This window comes from Vicia villosa, unplaced genomic scaffold (genome assembly GCF_029867415.1).
Source record: "Vicia villosa cultivar HV-30 ecotype Madison, WI unplaced genomic scaffold, Vvil1.0 ctg.000579F_1_1, whole genome shotgun sequence".
Taxonomy (NCBI): domain Eukaryota; kingdom Viridiplantae; phylum Streptophyta; class Magnoliopsida; order Fabales; family Fabaceae; genus Vicia; species Vicia villosa.
Genome location: NW_026705264.1, coordinates 681,203 through 705,712, shown reverse-complemented (window position 1 = coordinate 705,712; position 24,510 = coordinate 681,203). Strand labels below are relative to the sequence as shown.

The 24,510-nt window shown below is 33.0% G+C and overlaps 1 protein-coding gene across 1 annotated transcript; it reads right to left on the bottom strand.

The window, feature by feature from the left end:
- Positions 1–1,931: 1,931 nt before the first annotated feature.
- Positions 1,932–22,226, bottom strand: LOC131629543 (187-kDa microtubule-associated protein AIR9-like). Its single transcript, XM_058900324.1, has 37 exons — positions 21,936–22,226; positions 21,096–21,835; positions 20,303–20,374; positions 19,543–19,608; positions 19,378–19,449; positions 19,210–19,275; positions 19,031–19,093; positions 18,881–18,946; positions 17,698–17,797; positions 17,165–17,499; positions 16,954–17,068; positions 15,840–15,960; positions 15,540–15,715; positions 14,396–14,531; positions 14,081–14,181; positions 13,944–13,991; positions 13,348–13,529; positions 13,113–13,230; positions 12,690–12,817; positions 12,051–12,219; positions 10,344–10,462; positions 7,743–7,911; positions 7,546–7,630; positions 7,373–7,446; positions 7,018–7,137; positions 6,337–6,529; positions 6,125–6,246; positions 5,780–5,987; positions 5,084–5,157; positions 4,824–4,962; positions 3,977–4,158; positions 3,501–3,656; positions 3,188–3,319; positions 2,775–2,833; positions 2,581–2,613; positions 2,365–2,496; positions 1,932–2,254 (listed from the first exon to the last, which is right to left on the bottom strand). The coding sequence occupies exons 2-37, from the start codon at positions 21,825–21,827 to the stop codon at positions 2,078–2,080; spliced, it is 5,040 nt and encodes a 1,679-aa protein (XP_058756307.1). The 5' UTR covers positions 21,828–21,835; positions 21,936–22,226; the 3' UTR covers positions 1,932–2,077.
- Positions 22,227–24,510: the final 2,284 nt, after the last annotated feature.

Genomic DNA, 24,510 nt, shown 5'->3' with positions numbered 1-24,510 from the left:
TGTGGAAATTCAACATGTTTATCGAGAGGCTAACAGTTGTGCTAATTTGCTTGCTTTAGAGGGCAAGAAGTTGAAAGGTGATACCATTTTCTATAGAAATCCTCCTCCTTGGCTGATGCTTGACTTGGAGAAGGATAGAAGGCTTGTTTCTAGTCCTAGGAGTGTTCCCTTGTAGTTGTTCTCTTTGGGCCTCCTTAATATAAAAAAAAAAATCTATCAAAAAAATCACTATTGAATATAAATAAAAGATATACATTAGTAACGGCACAAAATTAAATGCATGTTGTATACCTGTAAGAAGGGTTTGTGATCTACTGATTGATATCAACGACTACTTTAATTGTTGAAGCCAAAATTACACGACTTTGAAAATATTGGAATCATGGTAGTTATGAATGAGATATGGGTAGGTACTTTCACAAAAAAAAAAAAAAAATCACGCTTGCAAAAGCACACCCATAAAAGAAGAAAAAAACAAAAAATTCAAAATTAAAACTCAATATTATAATTCAACTTCTAATTGCAATTTTTGAACGGAAAAATTACAAACCCTCTCGATTGCGACTTTTGAAAGAAAAAATTACAAACCCTCTCTCAACTGCAACTTTTGAACGAAAAAATTGCATATCATCTCTCAACTGTAATTTTTGAACGAAAAAATTGCAAACCCTCTCATCAAACTATTTTTGAATGAAAAATAGAAAATTCTCTAAACAAACTATTTTACCCTCTCCTATAGAAACACAATTTCCCAAATTCTCAATACACCAAAAAAAAAAATTGTTGTTGTGTATAAAACTGAAACTACCTACCTCTATTTATATTATTACTAAAATTCTATTTTCTTTCAACTACTCAATGTGAAACTTGGAAGAATAAACTATTTAACCCAACAGATTTGTGATCTATTGATTGATATCAAACTACTTCAATTGTTGAAGCCAAAATTTAATTAGAATAATCATGATAGTTATGAATGGAATATGGGTAGGTAATTTCAACAATAGCCTTGAAATTTGAAATTATAAAACTAAAATATTTAAAATTGTAAAACTAAAATAATTATATACTAATTTATATATCAACTATTCACACATCTTTAAAAAATTCATATAATACTACAATTTTTTATTATATATAATAAAATTTTAAGTTATATTTTAACAATTTCAAAAATTAACTAAATATTTTGCATCACATAATACATATATAAATAATTTAAAATAAATATTTAAAATAGATAAAAATATAAAAAATAAATCTATATATTATATTAAATAAGAATCACGCCTTATCTTACTATCATTACAGCTATTTTTAAGAAGAAAAAAAAACCATAAAAAATATTTTTTTATAGTTATTTAAATTTGTAAAACTAAATCTTATACATCACTCTCAAGTCTCAACTTAACAAGATACGTTTTTCTTTTTATGTGATTATTTCATAATGTTGTTCAAAAAATTCATATTGACTGTATTTATCATAAAAAATTCACAATAAATTATAATAATATAAATATATTAACTATATTTAAAAAACATTAAGACAATTAAAACTGTAAAAACAAAAACTAATTAACATTTGTGCATAGCTCGGATCTTAATCCAATTTTCATTTTAATTTTAATTGCTTGATTTAGTTTAAATTTTCACAATATAAATTTTAACCTTTGAATTTGGAAAAGAATTGCATTATTAAGAGTAACTTTGTATATAAAAGTGGTAATCTTAATCTATATTTGGTAGTTACTTTTGAAATTATTTTTTTAGTGTATGAATTAGATTAGGTAAATGTTCATAGTTACGAACAAATCCTACTCGTGTCTGGATTGTATACCATTCTTAAATGGCCAAATATGCATGCAGTTCTTAATGTGAAACTCGTAAATTATAATTATCTCATGTTAAGCACATCTTCAATCACCAAAAACTGTTCTCTCAAAACAATACTTTGCACTCAGGACAAGCAAACCTCATTTCAAAACATGACAAGCAAACCTTGAGATAACTGGTTTCAGAAACTTGGTTTCGAAATCAAATAGACCGACTATACAATGCTTCAATAACTTACAAAGAATCATGTCTCTATCTTGAGAAGAGAATTGAGGGAAGTGCTGTTGAATCGTTGAGCAAGTCCTCTAATCACGAGAACAATAACATCTCGAATGTGCCGGGACTGCACCATCAAGTCAGCTTCATTCTCACTGTCCACTACAATTTTTAGACGGTGTTGATCGTTCCTGAAAAGCTCCACCTGATACATTCAAAAATCAACACAGGGAAACTAAAAAGCAAACAATAATCTAGCAATGACATTACATAGCTGATGAAGGAAAATGTGTTTCACATGTCACCCAAACTTACATGAAAGGGAGGGGCGTAACTACCACGGATTTCTGTTGTTGGAAAAGAAGTCTTGGTGGCAGGCTTTACCACCTTCACCCTTTTCCTGTTTACCTCAAGAACACGTCTTTCATATGTGCCCACTGATGAAATCTGAAATAGAAATTATTAGGTCAAAAATAGGAAGTCTTTTTTCCAATTCAAATGAAAACATCAAAAGACTATTATTAAAAATACCTTTTTCGAGGTTTGGTCTTTGTCACACAATACCTGCCACAGAAGTAGAGTTTAGCATTCAGTTACTTAGACAATTTGGTTTTACGAACATGACATTTTCTCTTGTGAACTATTAAATGTTTCGTTCAGACCAATACGATAACACCAGCAGAACTAGGGCATGGCCACACTTAGGTCGAAAAGATATAACCTACCTCAAATTTCACTGATCCCAAATCAAGGTTCTGCTTCACTTCTTTAAGAACATCAGGCTCTGCATGGAATTAGAAGTCAGATATAAATCCTACTATATTAAGATGAAAACTTCTTTCATTTTAAACAAAAATGGCATGTAACGGCTTCACAATAATGATTAATATAGGAATTCCATTGTTTTAGAGCCTGTTTTACAAACACTTTAGCTTAAAAGAATTCCAAACTATTAGTGAATCTTGTCAACCACAAAAAGATAAATTAATAGTGTTATATTAATGAATTTGTAATCAAATATAAAAATTAGCAACCAACAAATGTTTGGCAACTCACCGTAGTGTACTATATACTGTCAAAAGACAATTTACTAATCCATCAAATCATGATACCATTTAGATAAAAACTTTCAACTTACCAACTGCAATTGGATCTGTGGATACAGAAACTGATTGGCCCTCTACTCCATCCTCTCTGACAGGAGTGTAGATGGCCACCAACCTATAACCGACATCATCAACGTTTGCTTCATACATTCTGCCTGTTTCTCCTGAAGTTCAATAAAAATAGTTTGATTAACATAGATATACATCGTATCCTTTGCTCTTCAAAGGAAAATAAAATGCAACTTAGTTCATCTGGTTTATGTATTGAAATTCAATCACAGTACTTCTCTACAGCTTAAAATGGAAATACCAACTCTTTTTAATGCTCTATAGGATTTAGCATACCTGGTATAGAGATCAGATCGGGACTTCCAACCATTGATCTAAGCCATTGGACTCTGCTTTTGCCTTCCTTCCCACCACTATAAATGCCACGAACAGCATAGAGATTGGTATGGAATCCCCTTCCCTCAATCTCAAGCTTGTGTATCCTAGGAATCCCTGAGAATGCACAAATAATACTTATAGCAAAGCATAAATCATGACGAAAATGCAAGGGAGAATCAATCATAAAATAAATGGTCATAGTGTTAAAATACTACTTTTGCATTAGATAGCACAAGAACTCCAATTTTGCTAGATAGAAGAGTCAATTCAATTACATATTTCAAATGGTAAATTCACTGTCATTTCTCTGAGAAAAGCGAGACACTTCCTTAAATGTGCAACTTGACTGCCTATAAAGTACTTCCTTTTAGGGTACAATGTGCAAAAAGGGTATAATGGCAACGCAAGAAAGCTTATGCACTCGAGGCAATTACCTGGCAATACAGGACTTGTCTCATTGTATACCACCTCACCCGACCGTCCAAACACATCAGTTACAACACATTCACATTTCAAACAACGGCCAATATCCTCAAACCGCACCCTATACGAGCAAGAGCTTTTATTGGGTAATGGCTCATATGAAAAACTGTCGCCCACTTCTGATGAACAAAACCTGCAATAATATTCATGTTAAACAAATAACGGATTTTGATTAAAATCATCGCAAGTTTGCAACTGTCGTTCTCATCATAATATAGATATAAATACCACCACAAATATAATTGTTAGTTGAAAGAAATATTGAACCACATGGAAAAAGTATCATCACAAATGTAATTGTAACTGCTATCTGCATAATTATCATTTTCATCTGAGCTCACAACTGCTCCTTTCAATATATTAGTATTTGGTACATTTTTTATTGAATCACGTCTGAAAGCCACCTTGGCAGGTTACTGGTGCATGATCTTTATTTATTGATAATCAATACCCCTCGGATAAATTTTTTGCGAAACAAATGTTTCTAGGTGAATTATAGTTCTTAAATAAATAAATAAATAAATCCAAGTTGTGTCGGAATCTTAGTTTTCTAGGAAATAATTTTCTCCCTTTTATTATTTATCTTACATAGTATAACAAATTTATTATTACCTGATATAAAGATAAATTTGCAGACTTCAACCTAGGTTAGTGAACTCAAATGAAAATGGTAATTATACAGCTAGTAAGAGTGACTACCAGCTATTACTGTATTTGACACGAGGGAATAAATTAAAAAGTAAATTGTTTAATGAGAAATATTGTAATCCTGCATCAATGTAAAGTATAAGACCATACCATTGGTATCTTATATCTTTCTTGTACTTGCTCCAGACATGTTGCTGCATCTCACTATTTGGAATCACTTCAACAGCTGTAAGTAAGTCACCTTCAACTGCCTTTCCGGTCAGAGCAAGCATCTCTGTATATGGAAGCTCTACAGGACAATGCAAGAACCCCAATTACTTATCAAGAACAACTTAAAATTTTGAAGATTAAAAGTGTTTTACCATTAAAAAAAATCAACTTAGAAAATTACATATTTGCATAATGGTTACCTGGGAAAACAATGTCAGTTGGATCAGATAACTTGAGTTCGCCCACAACCGAATCTGAACGAACTGGAGTATATCTGAAAGGAAGAAAAAAAATTAGCACATAGTAGAAATTGGGTTCCAAGCATAACTCAACCCCACAAATCAGATAGTAAGTTTAGGACTTCCTAAGACTTATAATTACTACCTAGACCATATCTCTAATTAACGTAAAACTTTAAACATACACCTTTACACTTAGGGCTAAACACTTCAAGTGTGGACTAATACAGATGGAATAAGTGAAGAACAAGAAAAGAATACACCTCTTAATTGGATATCTAGAATGTCAACAAATGTTGGTGGAATAATAGAAATCTTGACCCAATAAGGGACCAAAATAGTCTCTAATACCATCTTATATTATAGGCCTAACTCAACCCTACAAAACCGTCTTCTAAAGTGAGGACTGTCCAAACTTTGATTTAAACAAAAAATATATAATCTAAAAATTTGACACATTCAAAATCAATTCCTTCCAAACCCAATTCGCTAAATAGATCTTCAAATCTAAAGTGGGGGAGAAATAGCATTAAAAAAATCTCTCTTCTTCCACATTCTGAATCTGAGTTTTACCAAGTAGTTATGTCTATCATGCCATATCATTCATATTCTTCATGGTAAAACATGAAAAGCAAAAGAGTAATCTAGAAACATTACCCAAACACCAAACGAAAAGTGTAATCTGAATCAGTAACTTCGTAGGTTCTAGAGCTTGCTCCATTAATCAGCTCAACAGTCCCCTCGTTATCTTTTCTATACCAGCTAAAAAGGCTTTCTCCTTCATATCCACCAAAATATTCACCTTCACCAGAGTAAATTCCCAAAGATAACTCTTTCACGTGTACATTAGCAACTACTGGAGGTGCTGCAAATTAATATAGGAGTAAGACAACTAAAAGTACTAAATATCACACTCTACATCTGATGTAATTACAATGAACCCACATTAAAAGCATCAGAGATAATTAATAAAGAGCCGCAAGCTAAGAGCTACAATTATACCAGGGGAAACTGGGGTATTGCAAATTGCCACCAAAGGCTCTCCACAAGTGCTATCCACACGAGTTGGCACCCAATGCAAGGCCAAAAAAGATCCAACATCTTCCAGAGTTGGTTTATACGTTCTGACATGACAAGGAAAATAATCTTCAATTTCATGTAGATATATAATTTTTCGTATAACAATTACTACAATACAATATGTTGGCACTTACAGCTCTGTCCCGCATATCTCAATGTCAGAAGCATTAGATATATTTAGTAGTGCAGATCCTTCAAGCTTAATCTTTGTTCTGTACCAAATATATTCTCCAACTCCTTCATGTCCACCAAAATATATCCTAAATGGGGTAACCTGCCTGTCTTCGCTACAGTCAGGAATTGTGAGCTCTATTCCCTTAGGATCCGCTGAGCTCAGAAGACAAAAGAACAAATTAATTACATAAGAGATGTATATATCCATTGCAGAATATTATAGAATTGATACATGCAATACAAACATACACACACGCGGCAAAAAGAAACTAAAAAAAAAAAATCCATTAACCATGATATATAGGCACAGATGACAGTCATTCAGAACTTTCAAACATTTCTGTATACTGCAAGAGTCATCAGTGTACTTAGTACTCTTTTAGAAGTACAATGATATTCAAATTCAGTAACTCTTCTATTAATTACTGATTAAGTAGTGAAGATATTATTTTGTCAAAGATTTACCTTATTGAATTAATAACAATTAATTTTTATTTAGTTAAAATATATTAATATACTTGGTTAAAGTAATTGTCAGAACAGATATCACTGATTGTATCATGCACTCCAGCTACAAAATTAGGGCCATGTTACATAAAGTTCACATTGTTTTTCCAATTTCGTGCACAAAACAATCTTACCAGGAGAAATCATATCAGATACCACATTCTTTGGATTGCCTTTAGTTCCATCTTTGCACACAGGTGTGAAGACAAGCTCAATGCAGGCACCAACATCATCAAGAGTCAAATCCAAAAAATCTGCTAATCACAAATATCAAGTATTTATGTTTTCCATAACAAGTGCAGTGACCTGTGCCATACACAGGTATACGCTAAATTTACATTTTTTAAAAATATTTAGTGCCTTTGTACAATTATTTATCAAAAGATTAGATGAATACTTCACTTGGTCATCTATTGTTGTGAAAACTACACTTGGGTCATAAATAATAATCTCCACAATTCTCGGAGAACACAACTACACGAAACTCACCTTGAGTAGTTATTTTCTCTCGTAGATCATTGTCTTTTACCCTAAACCATTGGTGGGTGCATTCCCCCCTCTCCCTGAAAGGTGACCAACAGATTCCATGTGAGGGGAAGAAAACATTGATAAAATCAAAAGTAGAGACATGAATTTATAAACATTGGATGTAGAAGCCTGACCCTCCGCTATACACAGCATTGAAATTCAATCGCTGCCCTTCCATCATTGATCCAAGAATTTCCAAAGTATGACATGTTGGTGGACCTAATTTGCATTGCAAGTACAACAAAAATAAAATTGTTTTAAAAAATCTCCATTCTACATGAACATTTTTAAGCTGACAGAGGATATTAAGAAAACAAGAACAGATCAATACCAGGTATTATAGGTCCAATTTGTTCTGAGAGAACAATGGGTCCGCGGGCCCAATCACTTCGGACAGGCTCACAAGAAACAGAAATAAAGAAACCAATATCATCAATGGAGAGCATATATGATGCTGTGGTGGCGCCCATAATTTCACTTTGGACACCCTCAGAATTGGTCTATATAAAGCCATAGATAATAAGTTAGTTCACCAAATATTTAACAGAGAATAACAAAACAAAGTGAGACTGACTGCGCTATTGATGCCATTATTCAGTGCTTATGGTAATCACAAAGGGAAGTCTGTTTCCATCCCTGCTTTATTATCAAAAGAGTTCAGATATGCCTAATTCACCTTTCATACAATAGTTTAGGAATGTCAGTTAGCATTATTTTAGGTTCGTACCAATAATCTGTTACTTTAGATGAAATAATGTCTTTTGCTTATAATACCTTGGCAATTTATCATCTCATTTCACCATTATCTCATAAATAATCAAGGATATTATTGACAAACCAATAATTAATATTTCATTGAACTTTGAAAACAAAAACAAAATAGAAACAAAATTCTAATACAAACACTACATATAAAACGGAATTGAAAGAATACCAACTTGATGAGAATACTGAAAGATTCGAATTTGACAAGCTGATATTTATTTTTTTAATCATGTTCTTGCACCAATTTGTGAAAAGGAGTCCATAACTCACGAGCCTGTGTCAAAATACACCACAAAAAGTAGGACCACCAATTTGGTTGTGTTTTTTGCTCATGTTCATAGTTAGGATGGGGAAACTCTAACTAAGAGCTCTTAAGATACGTTTCTAACAGGTTTGCTTCCACTTTGAAAGAATACAAGTGTTTCCACCTTCCTTGGTTACCCACTCCTCCTAATCCTTCAGTTATGTACAAACCATACATCAAAGTTAGTAAAGTGGCTAAATCCTATGAAGCTATAGTGTATTCGACAATGAATCAGAAATCATCATGGAATATTTTGTAAACTTAGCTTACCGTTGAACTGAATACCACAAAATAGCTTTCATGGCAGTGCATTAGGCTTCCTCTTCATCTACACTAGTTCGTTTTGGTTGTTAGTCTGTTTGTCTATCTCACCGTGGGATCCTGAATTTCAAATTATGGTGCTTATGACCATATAGTTGGTAATTCCTCTTTTATTTCATAATCTAAAACCACAAAATAGCTTTCATGGCAGTGCATTAGGCTTCCTCTTCATCTACACTAGTTCGTTTTGGTTGTTAGTCTGTTTGTCTATCTCATCGTGGGATCCTGAATTTCAAATTATGGTGCTTATGACCATATAGTTGGTAATTCCTCTTTTATTTCATAATCTAAAACCTCCTAAAACACCTCACTGCATTATGCTTTCAAATTATTCTGAGGCATAGACTACTGGTATTGGTCAAGCTACACTTCTTCCATCCTTGTCTCAAAATGATATCTTATTTGTTCTGGACTTCTGGTTGCCCCCTTTAATTTGATCTCAATTAATCAAATTGCACGTTCTCTCAGCTGTTCTACAGCATTTATTTCTGACATTTTATTTATACAGGACTACAGTATAGGACAGATGGTTAGAACAAGATCTGAATCATGGGGTCTCTATTTCTTTCATCCAGTGTACCCATTGATTTTGTATCTCTAGATGTCACTAATTTTTGTTGGGTCATCCAAGTTTGAATAAGTTAAAGGTGTTGATTTCTCATCTTTCCCATTTGAATTCCTAGGATTGTAATCTCGTTTGCTTGGCAAATATGTTATGGTGTTTTTTCCTAGTAGTGTCAATAAAAGATCAATGTCTTTCTTTGATATTGTCTATTCTAACATTTGGGATCCTTCTAGTCCTCAATTTTAGAATTTAGAATACAGGTATTTCATAAATGATTTTTTGAGATACACTTGGATCACCTTGTACAAGCTTTATTTTAAATATATAGACTAGTTTGAACAAATGCTAATCAAGACAAAAGGAAATACCAAAAAAAAAAAAAAAACATAATTACATATGTTACTCTCCTAATAATTATATACATGATTCTATTGTAAAATAACATATTTACAATATCATGGCAATCGGAGACAAGTCAAGTTCAGAACGGATCAGGCTATCTATCAATCGATTTTTAAATAGCACGTTCATCTCGCTTTTCGTTCTATAGTAGATCCGCTAGGCCAATTCTTATCTTGATTTTAGACAACTTGAATCACACTCTAAATGTTCAGTCTTGGAGAAGAGGGGATGTTGAGAGTCAACCATCAGATAGTGGTATGGCATGAATAATGGTTATAAGTGGGGCCAACCCTTTCCGTATCGGCGAATGTGGGATCAAGTTAAGCTCAACCCACCCAAATGTTTAGCATTTGTATAGGAAACAACCAAAAAACATCTTTCAATTTTTTCCTAACAAATATTTGAAAACAAGAACAAATTAAAGATAAAAAGTGGTGTTTTGTTTTGTAATTAAATTTCAAAACAAAATGAAAACAAAATGTTTTGTCAAACTAAATAGGCTAATGTCAATTTAAATCAAAATTGGAGTTCCAAACAAAGACTTTCACCGCGCAAAAGGTTAAAAGAAAAGGTACCCTAAGCCAGCGGTAAACTGAATCTCCCTCTTCACCGCCCCAATACGTTTTTTCAATTCTTAGTGTTGTTCCTTCAACCGCATTCCCAACTGTGCGCAAAGAAAGCAATCTTGGGCTTCCTGATCACCATGAAACAAATCCACCATAAGAAACACAATATAAAAATCCGGGATGATCTTAAATAAAGCAAAAGGAATAAATTGCATGATTGAAAAAATAGGTGATGCATGTTTATTTTTGGTAATTCAATGTAGACGAGACCTTTTGGTGGGCTTGTATAAATATTGGTGTCTTATTTACAATTTGAAGGTACGAGAGAAAACTATGATTTAATCAGTCAACACAGGTATGTATTTATATCATGTAAAGTATTACTTACAAAGCAATCATCTACTATACTGCAGTTGATCAAACTTCTCACCGGAATCCATAACACCTAATAGTGCTCACTATAGATAAGATTAAAACTAATAACTGTAAATGTATTGCTTTGGTTTCACCTCAAGGAGGAAATGATTCTAATTTCCAGTCTGGGAGGGAAGAGAAATTTGCAAAATTTACCATTTGGATTTATGTACAACTTTGTATGGCATTGCTAACTTGCACTGATGTAGGAGGATTGTGCGTATCAAAGAAGAAAGCACACATCGGAAAGCATTTTAATATTTAAGTAATTTTAGTTTTAATATTTAAGCAATTTCTATTTTATTTGTTTTATTTAATTTTGTTTTGGATTAAAGGCCCATAAGGCCCAATAGAGTTTATTTGTTTTCTGTATTTAAAGACCTTTGGCATGGCCATAACCATTATCTCTTTTATTATAATAGAATCCAAAGTTTTCTTTATTCCTGGTGGACTCCAGAGCTTATCTATAAGGTTTGTGCTTGCAATCCTGTTTTCATTCAAGGTTTAGCGCTTGTTATTCCTTTGGGCGCCTTGTTATTCCTTTGGGCGCCTTCCGATGTGTGGTTTCTTCTTTGATACGCACAATCCTCCTACATCATGCACAGTGCTCTAATATTTCATTTTTAACTATTTTGGATGGACCCAATTTAGGGAAATCTATTTATATCAGATCTGAATGATCATGAGGCTTTCAATTTAGTTTGCCACTCTTGCATTTCTAATCTCATGTATCCTTGTGCTAGGACTTCAGATCATGTTAATTAAAATCATAATTACGATTAATATTACCCACTACATTTTTTATACTGTAGTTTACTTAGATAGTCCTATTTTCCAAATTTTCAGAGATTTTCATCAATATTGTTTATCTCAGAGCGTCGTACAGCACCAACTCCCTAAAATGCTATACTGGTATAGCAGATAGCGGGATAGCTGCTATTGCAAAGATTAAAAACCAGTTTGCAAAATAAACATAGATTGAAAATACACAAAATTATAGAGACCTTCATAATTAATAATTAAAAATCTAAAGTACAGAGCAATAAAAAATTTATGTCAGACTTGTTCAATGACTGTGTTTTTCTCTTCAAAGTTGATTTTTATTGAATCATTTTTTCTTTTGTATCTGTTTTTTTTTTAATGGAAGCTTCTTGATTCTCCATTTTTTAACTTTTATATGAATAAATACTTCTCACATCAGAAATTTCTAGCTTACATGTTATTCATGTAAATTTCATTTTTGTATAAAACAATAAAGAAATGAAACAAATTTTGCCACATAGACCTCATAAAATGTATTACCAGGGCGAATGCGCTCCTGGCCCATGCAAATTCTTTTGTCACCCACAACCCCATCATCCCGAACAGGAGTACATTGGAATGAGATGAATTTTCCAATAGCTTCTTTGGTAATGCGATACTGCAGAAGTCCAGAAACCCCCGGTATCTGAGAACCAAAATCACCTTCAACCTGGAAATTTAGAAGATATTTTAGAGATTAAGTTCTCTATCTGAAGGACAATTTTCATAGATTGGAATGCTGCTTTTCATATTTGTTGCTAGTAGCGCAAAGTACTACTGTTTTCCAGCCCATTTGATAAATTTCTCAATCCATTTTCTTGTTTTCCGAAACTACATCAAAAAAATGCCAAAATACATGAAGTAGGAACGAAGACAAAAAAGTCTCCTCAACATTATTAGCTATGACGCAGGGACACCTAACATGACACGTCGCCATTGCTAATACATGAAGTAGGGAAGAAGACAAAAAACTCTCCTCAACGTTATAGCTATGAAGCAGAGACACCTAACATGACATGTCGACATTGCTCATGTAAAAAATATAGGACACCGACATGACACGTCGTAGGGATTAGGTTCTCCTCACATTTAGAAAATAAAAATAAGCATATTTTGTGGAACTTTGATGCAAGTGCATACCTCATGAAAATACCAATTGTATATACTTTTTCCTTCATGACCTCCAACATATCCATATGAAGCTGTCAATATTCCATCCTCACAGTAATCTCCAATGATTGATAAGAAATTTAAGCTTGGGGGAAGTGCTGCAAATGAGATGCAAAAAGTTTTTATTTCAAACTTCAGATAGACTTTTAATTTAAGAATAAATTATTTTGATAAAAGGAATCAGTTTATATATGGTGTGTTTGGTTTAGCATTGACCCACATTCCAAGGCACATTCAATGTCAATGTAACAAAGAGTTTTTGTGAACTCAAAGAGTTGTTTGACCTCTCTCCCAACGCCAACTCAAACACACAAATACAATATAACTTTCTATGCTTGGTAGTATATGACAGAAAAAGAACAAAAGAGAGTGCAAAGAGACAAGTAAACCTACTCTCAACTGCTCTATCAGATATTACAAATGTTGGTTCTCCAGAATCACCATCAGGAGTCATCGGTGTATATTTTGCAACAATGTAACAGCCCACAGCTCCAAGAGGAATCCGAAATGCCTGACCAAGTCAAAACAAAACAAAACAATAAATTGGAAGGTAGTGCATAGAGGAGGAAATTGTGCAACTCAATGGAAAACAACCCGAATTCCAATGCCAAAACAACAAAGCACTTACTTTAGCAATTTTAGAAGTACTTAATGCTTCAAGATTGCTTTCATCCAAAGTTGGCAAATATGTTTTGTACCATTGAACTCTGCTAGATCCTTCAGTTCCTCCAGTTACAATACCAGTCGCAGTGACTTTTCCATTCTCTCGTAGATCACCAATTATTTTGACATTTGTTACTTTTGGTGGAGCTGAAATTGAGACAAGCATTATAGCATGTCAATTTTCAGTATATATTAGCAGAAATTTATTTCTTAAAATAATCCCTGGCAAACATTTCATCATGTTCACAGAAGAATGGTAAAGAACTAAATACACACACCTAATTAATAAGCAACACGGTAAATATTTTTTGTCTTGTGAATTAAGAGCTGGTTCTCATAATACTAATGATACAGCGAAATGCTATAAATGTTAACCAAACTCTTTTTTTTTAATATACACAGGAATAAGATTCTCATCATTATATACCAAGGAAAAGTAAATCACAAAATATAAATTTACATGACTAGAGACAATCATTCCCCAAAAGCATAATAAAATGGAAACGATGCATAACAGAAGTACGCAAGTACAGGAGACATTGTTAGCAATCTTTAAGATACCTTGTTTTACAACAGAGGACGTCACTGACAACGATTTTCCTTCCTGACCTGAAAGAGAAACCAGTGACGATATTATAGAAATACAGGACAACTAAATAAAATGGATATATTGATTGTGTCGAGCCCAAATACCAAACCTTCAAAATTAATCGGTATGTATATAAAAGTCAGACAACAGCCAACATCTTCTTTGGTCAAGGTATAATCAGATGTACCAGCTGACACTAACAGAAAATCTCTGCATAGATTAGTGATGGAAGTTAATGGAACAATATGAGAGAGAAATTTTAGGTAAAAATAAGGTGTTAACTACCCCCCAAAGCATCAAAATGAATGCAACATTTCACTTTCCAATTAGTGGAAGCACAAACCAAAGACAAGAATATGAGACTTTATTTTTTAATGTAATACTTCTGTGCCCTTCAGAAAGGCATGATAAAGAGAATACTGACCCAGTATCCCTGTTCTTTCGTAGCCACTCAAACTTGCTAGGTCCCTCCCGTCCGCCAAAATAATCACCTACTCCTTTAATGGTGATTCCTTCGACAGCATCTCCAACTATTCTAACATTACTGACTGAAGGGGGAGCTGCCATATGAATAAAAAAGGAAATTATAGAAAATTAGACATGATCACGATTATATAAAGAGAGTTTTAAAAAGGGAAAGTTATCCGCCAATGATATAATATAAACTAATTCCTTAGTGACAATATCAATCTTCCAAATAAGTCAGTATAATGATTATGAGCCATTAAACCATTTGAATCTGAATATTTCACTTCAACGTGCCGGAAACAAAGAGAAACATGGTTCCATCATGTTGGAAAAAAATCAATCAGCCTAAGTTATCTAAGGAAACTATGAAGCCTTAGATAGTCCTCGCCTAATTAGCTGGTTTTATATTAAGAATAGGTTATAAAGAATCGGTTTGGTTCAGTTTTAACCAAAAGGGGAAACAAAAGCAATAACAAATGTTAGGCTCGACACACAGAATTTACAGAATTCTCTAATAAGAATGGGAAAAAATATTTTCGCTAAGTATTAGACACGCAGAATTACAGAACTCTATAAGTATAAATAAGAGGTAGCTTTTAGCCTTTTTGTATTGAACCACATTCATAGCTGAAAGTCTATTACTTCACCTCTTTCTTTATCTAGAAACTTATAACTTCAGCAATGTCCTCAGCTATAAGCATTCAAGAAACAGAATATAAAAGTATTTCCAGACTTATGAAATTTAGATATAGAAATAGGGAAAGAATTGGATCATAAGGGATAAAACAACTCTGATAGTCTGATACCATGTTGAAACCGATAGTATTTGGAAGAACTAGGGTGTATCTAAGCTGCATATTCTTCTCCTATCCAGGTATGACTAGAATCAAATCAACCAATGAGCTAATTAAACAAATCCACAACAGACTAAAAGTCAAATAACTCACTAACATAGAAAATTTCGTAATTATTGTTGACCATATTTTCTAACAGTGTTAAACTTGTGGGGGGATCTAGATTAGCATTCTGCATTATCAAGCATTTCAATTGTAGCTAGGAAAAATTAAAGAATATAAAAAAGGACAAATTTCAATCATTACCAGCTCTTACAAAATCTGTATATTTATATTGAGGTTCTCCTTTGGCACCTTCTTCTGTTACTGGTGTGTACATGAAAACTAAACTTGAATCAACGTCATCAATGGTGGGCTGATACTCGTCATCTTCTGCCCCAACAATGACCACTGGACTACTGTTCCACTTTCTCCGCAGCCAACTAAAGCAAGCAAGGATACAAAAACAAATGGCATTGTTCCATTACACCATTTTTAGTTGAATATGACTTGGACATATAAACATAATACAAAACGACACTGCAAGTATAAGGAATGCTCTCTCACCTAGCAACACCCTTTCCTGGAGTCCCACCACACCATGCAACCTTAGCACTACCTCGGATGATACTTCCTTCTATCAGTTCCCCGTGGACTTCAAGGTTTATAACCTTTGGAATTCCACTCCCTTATGAAAAATACAAAAGCAAAAGAATCATTTGTAATACATGAATTATATAAGCATTAAGAAATTACCAAAAGAATAGGCCATTAATATTAATTTACAATCTATACAATACAGGTAAGACGCCTCCTTTTTTAACCAGACAGAATCAGAAAGTTGGCAGGTCACTCATCGGTAATCATTCAAAGGTGTATTTTGATCCGTAACACAGAACAATGTAAGCTCTTCAAGTGTCTTCCACCCTCCTTTCTACTTTTTTCTTAGAATGTGTGGGTTGGGCCTAACTCAATCCTACAAAACTGGTTTGTAGGGTGAGGATTGCCTCCTTTTATAAGCGCATGTTCAGGCCATATATTGTCCAATGTGGTACTCTTAACACTACTTATGAGTAACGTGTCATACTATTTGTTTTCTAACTAACTCAACCAAATAAATGACTAACCTCTTTGTTAATCAGGAATGGATCGTAGCATTTATTGTAAATAATTTACTTTTCTATAATAGATTAGATAAATAAGACAATAGAATGAGCCATAATTATACAACAACATAAACCAAACCTTATATCACTAAGTGGGACAGGCTATGTATCAAATGACTCCACAATATGTTATCAAAAAACAAGACTTGTATCCTTCTCATTAATCTCGAGATCTTTTTTAATAGTTTCTCATATATTTTTTCTGGGTAGTCCTCTACCTCTAACAATTTGACAATCCTCCATCGGATCTACACTCCTTACTATAAAATCCACATGTAGATCTTCTCTCTACATGCCCAAACCACTTAAGTCTAGTTTCCACCATCTTTTCTTCTACTATAGGTGTTATCCCAACTCTCTTTTTAACAATGTCATTTTTTATTATATCCCGTATAATTTTACCACACATCCAACACAACATCCTCATCTCAGGACACTTAATTTAGTAAAATTCATTTCAAGTCTAAGATCTCAAAATTTAGTAGTTCATTCATAAAGGAACGAGGTAAATATACCTGGTTTAACACGAGAAGAGATGGCAAATATAGAAGGATATTCTGTCTCTCCTAAAGAGGGAGTACATTCCACTTTCAGAATTTTTCCAATCTCATCGTGTTTTGGCAAGTAAAACTGAAATAAATACAATATCATATACATAAATAACTTAAACAAACATACTAACAAACAAATTTGAAGTAATGGTAATAATACAATCAACTAAAATACCTCATCAGTGGCCTCTGGAATAGGGACAAAATTTGACAGTGCTACATCACCACAAAACCATTGATACTTTAAGACTAAGGGTGGGTCTGTACTCAGTGCACCATCATGAACAAATGTGAAGTGACTGCGGCACACATCTTCTTCCAATGGTTTATCTATTGCAGCTTCTTTGAGAAAAAAACCAGGTGGAAGATGATCCTTCCATTTCTCAACTAGAAAGCGGAAAGTTGACTCTGCAGCTTGATCAGGGCGACCAAATTCCCAACCATCTCTAATGCACAAAGCTGTATGTGCAGGATATCGTCTTGCTATTGCAATTTCTTCACGAGAGAGATCTACAAAACTTTTTCATATTCAATGAACTAGCTTAATGCATAAGAACATAAGAATTTGAAGATACCAGTACAAATCACTCAAATAAAACATGCCAGATACTCCTTAACTAATAACTAGTAGTTAAAATTAGAATAAATTCTTCAATCAGCTCCACCAACATTTTAACAAGCCAAAGGCTAACAATTGAAGGCCCATACCTCTATCATTATATTTTTTTAAAGTAGGCCCAACAAGCAATATTGAGGCTGCTTCCAAATGAGGCATCTTCAGTATAGGGTTCTCCTCCACTCGCAAATGCTACATTAAAATAAATCATTGAAAACAACTTTTTTTAAAGCAAAAAAGTTAAAGTTAAATCATTGAAATCAACATAGATCAGTCTACACTAAAGTATTTGCACATACATGTACACTCCAATTCAACACTAAATAGTACTCAAAAGTTACTTAGAATTTCTTAGGTTAAGTTCCTGCGTTATTATTGATATGTTATCCAATTTTTAAACTAGTACCCTTGTGTTGATAACTACCAACTGTTTCTAAACGAGCCCATCATGTCCACTTTCATATGGTGCAATCTCGATTAGAAGTTAGAAATGAAGAGATATGGCTTTGATTTAATGGAAACATCGAGTATTAAAAACTAGACTCAGACTGCAGCCAGCCACATTATTATACATTTATCTTTTATACAATCAGCCATGACCTCTTCAACCAAATGCTTGGCGGTGTTGGAGAAAACGGGAGTATTAGCAAGATAAACTCTTTGTCTAAATGTTAAGGTTTATTTACCAATATAGAAAACAAAAATCACATGGAGAGAAAATTGCAGTATTAAAATTGTTGATTAGAAAACCAAAGGTTAAGATTGTGGTGATGGTATATTATATGCACTTGTAATTTCCAATATAGAAAACAAAACTCAAAGTAAAATAAATTTGTATACGATAAAAACAATGGCTACAATCATAAATACAATTGCTTCTAGATTCTATAAATGCTAAATGCCACTAATAATCAAGATATACCAGGAAATTCAAGATTATATGATAAAGATAGAACCAAAAATCACATGGCAACCTAAACAATATCCTTACTACTTTTCTAAAAAAAAACATAAATTTATTACAAATTAAAAGTTAAAACTACAAAATTAAAACAAAAACTATAGCATTTAACAACCTCTAATCAACGACACTCACTCTATATTCTCAATTAGATAACTAGATGTCTCTAATGATTAACTATACCTATGAAAAAAGTCTACTCCAATAAATGTTTTACATGTGATCAACTGTTTAAGGTTATGTTATGCCAAATAAAAATGATATCCGACTAACCTAGGTTATGTTATACCAAATAACAAGGATATCAGACTAACCTCAAGAGCTGGTAAATATGGAAAACCTGTAAGTGTGGTAATTCTGTTTTTGCTGGCAGCTAACACCTGCATCAGATTACTTTATTGTTACTCAATAAAATGTTAAACAAGCACACAATATATGGTCAATACTTGATACAGCAAAACAACCTGGAGTCGAGGTTGACTTGCCATAGTGAGAGATTTCAACTTATTTTGAGCTACTGAGAGGAACTGCAAAATTGAAGTATAGAAAATACAAATGTTTTATGAAAACTTAAGTTGAAGACCAAAAAAATAAAATCTGAATAAAAAATTCAGAAAACTGACAAGGTTTTTTTAAAGCTTGCCTCCAAATTGGGAAGTTGCGGGAGACTTGCCAATGATGTGATTTGATTTCCAGCAAGATAGAGTTGCTACATAAACGTTATGAATTCCATAATGTCATTATTAAAATTTTACATATACATTGCATCCATAAGGCAAAAGCAAGTGCGCCCATATAAATATATGTATACCTGCAGTACTTTGCAACTCTCGAGAGGCTCAAATCCAGGCCCTTTAAAATCATTAAAACTCAAATCAAGAACCTGATAAATCAAATGGTTTCTTTCAATTAGTTAGTAGAGAGATCACTTGAAGATATTCAAACGTTATAACCAAGCACAGATTATGTATAAAACCTTCACTCTTGTCAGTACTTCTACTCCTTCCAATGTAGACAAGAGATTGTCACGGAGATAGACAAACTGCCAATAAGAGTCATAAGTTAAATGCTATGAAAAACCTCAAAAAACAAAGTAACTATGGTATGTTAAAATTTAAACAACTTGAGATTCTCTCCTACACATTATGCAGGCGTGGGAATAAATAAAGGCAATACGATATTTTATTTCATAATCTTAAATAACAAAAACCTAAAGCCATTGAAGAGTCAATAGCAATTAAATCAACATCAGCTCACTAGTCTTGCCATGGTATTTCGCACAGCAGCAACTGGACAATATGCATCTCAGCCCATTTAGGAAAACAGTAAACCTAGACCAATCTAGCAATTTGCTAAAATACTAGTAATACAAAAGCAAGCACCAAGAAAGAGCTGCACTTTACTAACTTTTCTCTCTTGCAAATGAAAAGATTTCCCAACTATTTTTTACACATACTACTGTGTATGCTCAGCCATATAGCAAACTATTTGCTTTCCTAAAAATAATTAGTAATCGAACATGGACAAGGAAGCTGACTCGTGCTTTAATGGAATGAGTAGAGGAGAAAATTAAAGGACACATTGATATGAATTTACTCATATGCTCATCTGTTATAGGACTTAATAAATAAAATGAGGTCATTCCCCTGCCATAAATTAAATTTCATTTAAAAATTGCCAAAAACAACTGTGAACATATTACCTAACATAATGTGCTAAACAGAAGGCACACTTACCTCCAAATTTGAGGATAAGTTTAATCCACCAGCAGTGAGACTGCGAACTCTGTGTCCCCTAAGATCCAATCTCTGATAAAACATCAATATGGTTCAGAATTAGGTAATAATAATAATAAAAGGGGCTGATTCTGAAACCTTCATTACAATATGGTTCAAGCAAGGTTTCAAAGTAAAAAATAAACTGTGACCTATACATGACAGTCATGTTTTTTCCTGCAAATTTCCTCAATATCCCCCCAAAATAAGTAAGACGAAGTGGTGAGTCCTTTTAATGATAACTAATGCACTTAAATATTCCAAACATTACTAGTATTAGTTGTTAAACAGTTCACAAAATACACAATCAATCTGACTGTACGCACCATTATTATTTTTTTCATTCCACAAATGAAAGCCATTAAGTTAAAACTTCATAATAAAGCTTTTTCTTTCCTAAAATTAAAATAAATCACCCAACAACCACTACTTATTTTTAAAGATAAAAGCACCTACATCTAATAATACTACCTAATTTAATATTATTTTAACACATTTGTTTTTTCTTTTTAAAATTTCAAAATTATAAATAAAATAAATTTTAAAAATATTCCTAGAAATGTTAATAACTTCCCAAACAAATTCATGGGAATAAAATTTCAGCAATAACCTTCTTATAAATTCCTAGAAAACTTCAGCAATAATACTCGAATTGTAATTTTAATCCATCAATCAAACCCGTCCTAAATAACTCACTAATAATATTTTACACAGTAAACTAAAAACTAACTGCAGTAACCACAAAAAACCTTACCAAATCATCACTAGCCTTAACCTCAATCTGCGGAAGAACAATAAACCGTGAATTCCGGCTATCAGGAGTCCCCACTTTCTTCCTCCCAGACAAACCAGAACTCCTATCCGAAGAAGCTGACATAGATCCCGCTCTCAACCCTCCAGACACAGTCGGCGACCGTGCCGACATTGACGGCGACGAAACCTTCGCCACACTCTTCCTAACAGCACCACCGCCACTAACATCAACACTTGAAGAAGCAACTCTCCTCGACGAGGATGAAGAAGCAGAAACCGACAATGCCGGCTTACTTAACGGCCTCTTAACAACTTCCGCCTTACTCGAACTCGAACCAGAAACGGTTGACGTCCTAGTTCCCACCGGCGAGACGGCGGCAACCGGCTTACCAGCATGCAAAGCAGAAATCGAACTCCGGCGAATCTCCGGGAGAGATCTTCGCACTGGTTCAGTAACCGAAGAAGAAACGGTTTTATCTCTAACAGTAGTTTTAGTTTTTCCATCTGAAGATAACGATGACGAAGACCGTTGTGCTAACCCTCCAGTACTGTTTCTTCTCGGTACTGAACTCGAACTAACTGAACCTGAACCCGAACCTGATCTCTTAGTAACCGAACCTGAATCCGTTACGTTCCGAGCCTCTACTTTTTTTCTCGAAGAAACCGAACCAGCTGAAACGGTTTTAACAGCTTCGGAAGATTTTTTCTTCTCAGACTCCAACGGCACTTCCATTTTTCAACCTGAAAAAAAATTATAGAAACAAAAATAGAAATAATTAAAATAAGAACGAAATGAAATAGGTTAGTTAGATCTAATGTGAGTGAAGGAAAAGTGGTTAACCTTGTGCCCTAGCAAGAAAATGAAGAGATCTAGACAATTGAACTGAAAGTGAAGCTGAGTTTGAGTAGCATTGAGAGAGAGAGAGAGAGAGAGAGAGAGTGTGTTTTTGATAGGGATAGGGAGTGGGTAGGAAAAAGGTGGAAGGGTATTGGTTGAGAGGGACAGAGGAACTGGAGGCAATAAACAATGGTTGATGGAAGAATTGAAATGAGGCAAAAGAGTAAAGTGAGAGTGTGGGGTAGGTTCTTAAAATTTAAAAACTAATTTGTCGGAAACGCCCGCGAATGGAAAAGCTAGTTATGAGATGAGAGGAAGAAGGTATATTATCAAGTTTGGAAGGATAACTAGTAGTGAACTGAAATATATTAATTACTCCTTTATAGGTTTTTCCGTCCGAAAAATAATTGGTTTTTGGTTTTTTTTTTTTTTAGCATTTATTTTGGTTCTTTAATAAGAACTTATTGTTTACTTTGACAAGTATTTAATTTCTTAAAGTTTGTATTAGTTTTAAATGTTTAACTAAGATAATAGATTTGAAAACAATAAAATTAATGATATTGGTTTTAATATTTTAAAAAATGGAGCTTTCCTAACTAATTATAATTCATCAAAATATAAAAATATAAATAGTTTCACTTTCGATAAATTGTATTTAAAGTAATATTTGAGTTTATATACTTACTTACATAATTTTAAAGTAGTTTGATAACTTAAATTTAATATATTCTTTAAGTAGATTATGATGTTTTAGATTAAAATTATGTTGAGTTGTGTTGTATTTGTGCGATTAAAAAATATTTACAAACCAACTAACACACTTAAATGAGATGACAAATGTCTTTTATATCTTATTAGATATTTTGGATATAAAATCGGTTTCGAGGATGCAGTCGTGTTAAATTTCTTTTAAATGAGCAAATGATATTAGGTTTAGAGATGTAGATGGATATGTATGGGAACAGATACTATGATATATGTATTTGTCTCATTGAATAAATATAATATTTGTATCCGTCTCATATTCATGCAGATATCCACTAAGCGGATAATCCACAGGATTTTAAGATATCCATAAATATTTACATATATTCATGAATAACATTTTTTTTTAAAATTATTTACTAAAAAAATATTTTAATTTCTCTTAAAGACACGAAAAGATATTTTACATAGCATCCATATAATTCGCTCTCATTTTAGCAACAAGATTTTAACACATTAATTTCATTCTTTTTCACCAAAACATAATAACATGCAAACATAATATTCATACAATTTATTTATAATCAAAACAAATAAAAGATAGTGTGATTCTGAATTATGGTGGAAGAGCGGACGAGTGAGGAGTAGGAAGAAAGACACTAGTTGGACAGAGAAAATGTGATATTGGTTGGTTGAACAGTAAAATAATTGAAGTGAGGTATGGAGTATTAAAGAAGTTTAAATATGAAATGACCGAATAGAATTTATATGGAATGTGAAATTTTTTTCTTTAAAGAAAATTTTAAAAAAAAAATAAGAAGACTAATATTTTTAAAAGATGAAAAGATAAGGTGTAATAAACTAATGATATTTAAATAATTTTTATAATTTATTAAGGGATACGGATATCCGCTGACATGAGTATCATTGACCCCACGTTCATATCCATTAACAAACTAATATTTAAATATCCATGGATATCCATTAAGTTATCCACAAATATCCACGACGGATTTTATCCACAGATATTCGCGGGTACGGATTTTTTTGCCATCCCTAATTAGGAAATGGTGTAAAGGAATCATGGATGATGTTATCGTCAGAGGTGTATTAGTATGTAGTTGCAAGACGTTGATGTTAGCTTGTTTAGATGATTTTGGAAGTTATTGGATTTCAATGCTTTTGGTGACTTTAGTACAAGTTTAAAGAAACACTATTATAGTTTAGTGACAACGGTTTGTACTCTATTATGGTTGTCGGCTATCTATTGACAAATTAAGGAACTGATCACCCTTAATCTCTTGTTGATAGTAGACAAAATTGAATTGGATGGTATAGAATTGTCTTGCTATCTTAATGGTGAGTAAAGCGATGGATGTTGTATCAATGGGATTGTTAAGACAATGTTGTGATGTTGTATGGTCAAGTATAAGCGAGTGATAGTTGTTATTACTTTGTAAGTTGATGTTCCAAGGTATCATTGAGGTAGTGATGATTATGTTGCAAGATATAGGAAGAGTAACGTATGGATAATGGGTTCAAACCATGTTGAGTTGTTGTAGTATCGGAAAAGTAATTGTCGGAGTATTGCCAAGCGCAATTGAGGGTCAGAGTTGGAAGCGAAATTGAGGATGGTTGTGTCAGATAGATTCTTGAGGACGAAAATATCCTAAATGGGAGAGAGTTATAACGCCCAGAATTTAATTAATTGTTTAATTAAATTATATAAGGAATTATTTATTAGAATTGGTTGAAGTCGAGAATTATTGGAATTATAATAAGAGGCAGTATTGGATTAATATGTTGGTTGAGCGGTTAAGTCGATAGTTGAGTAATAGTTGGTTTAATCGGAGAAATAATATTAGAAATAATA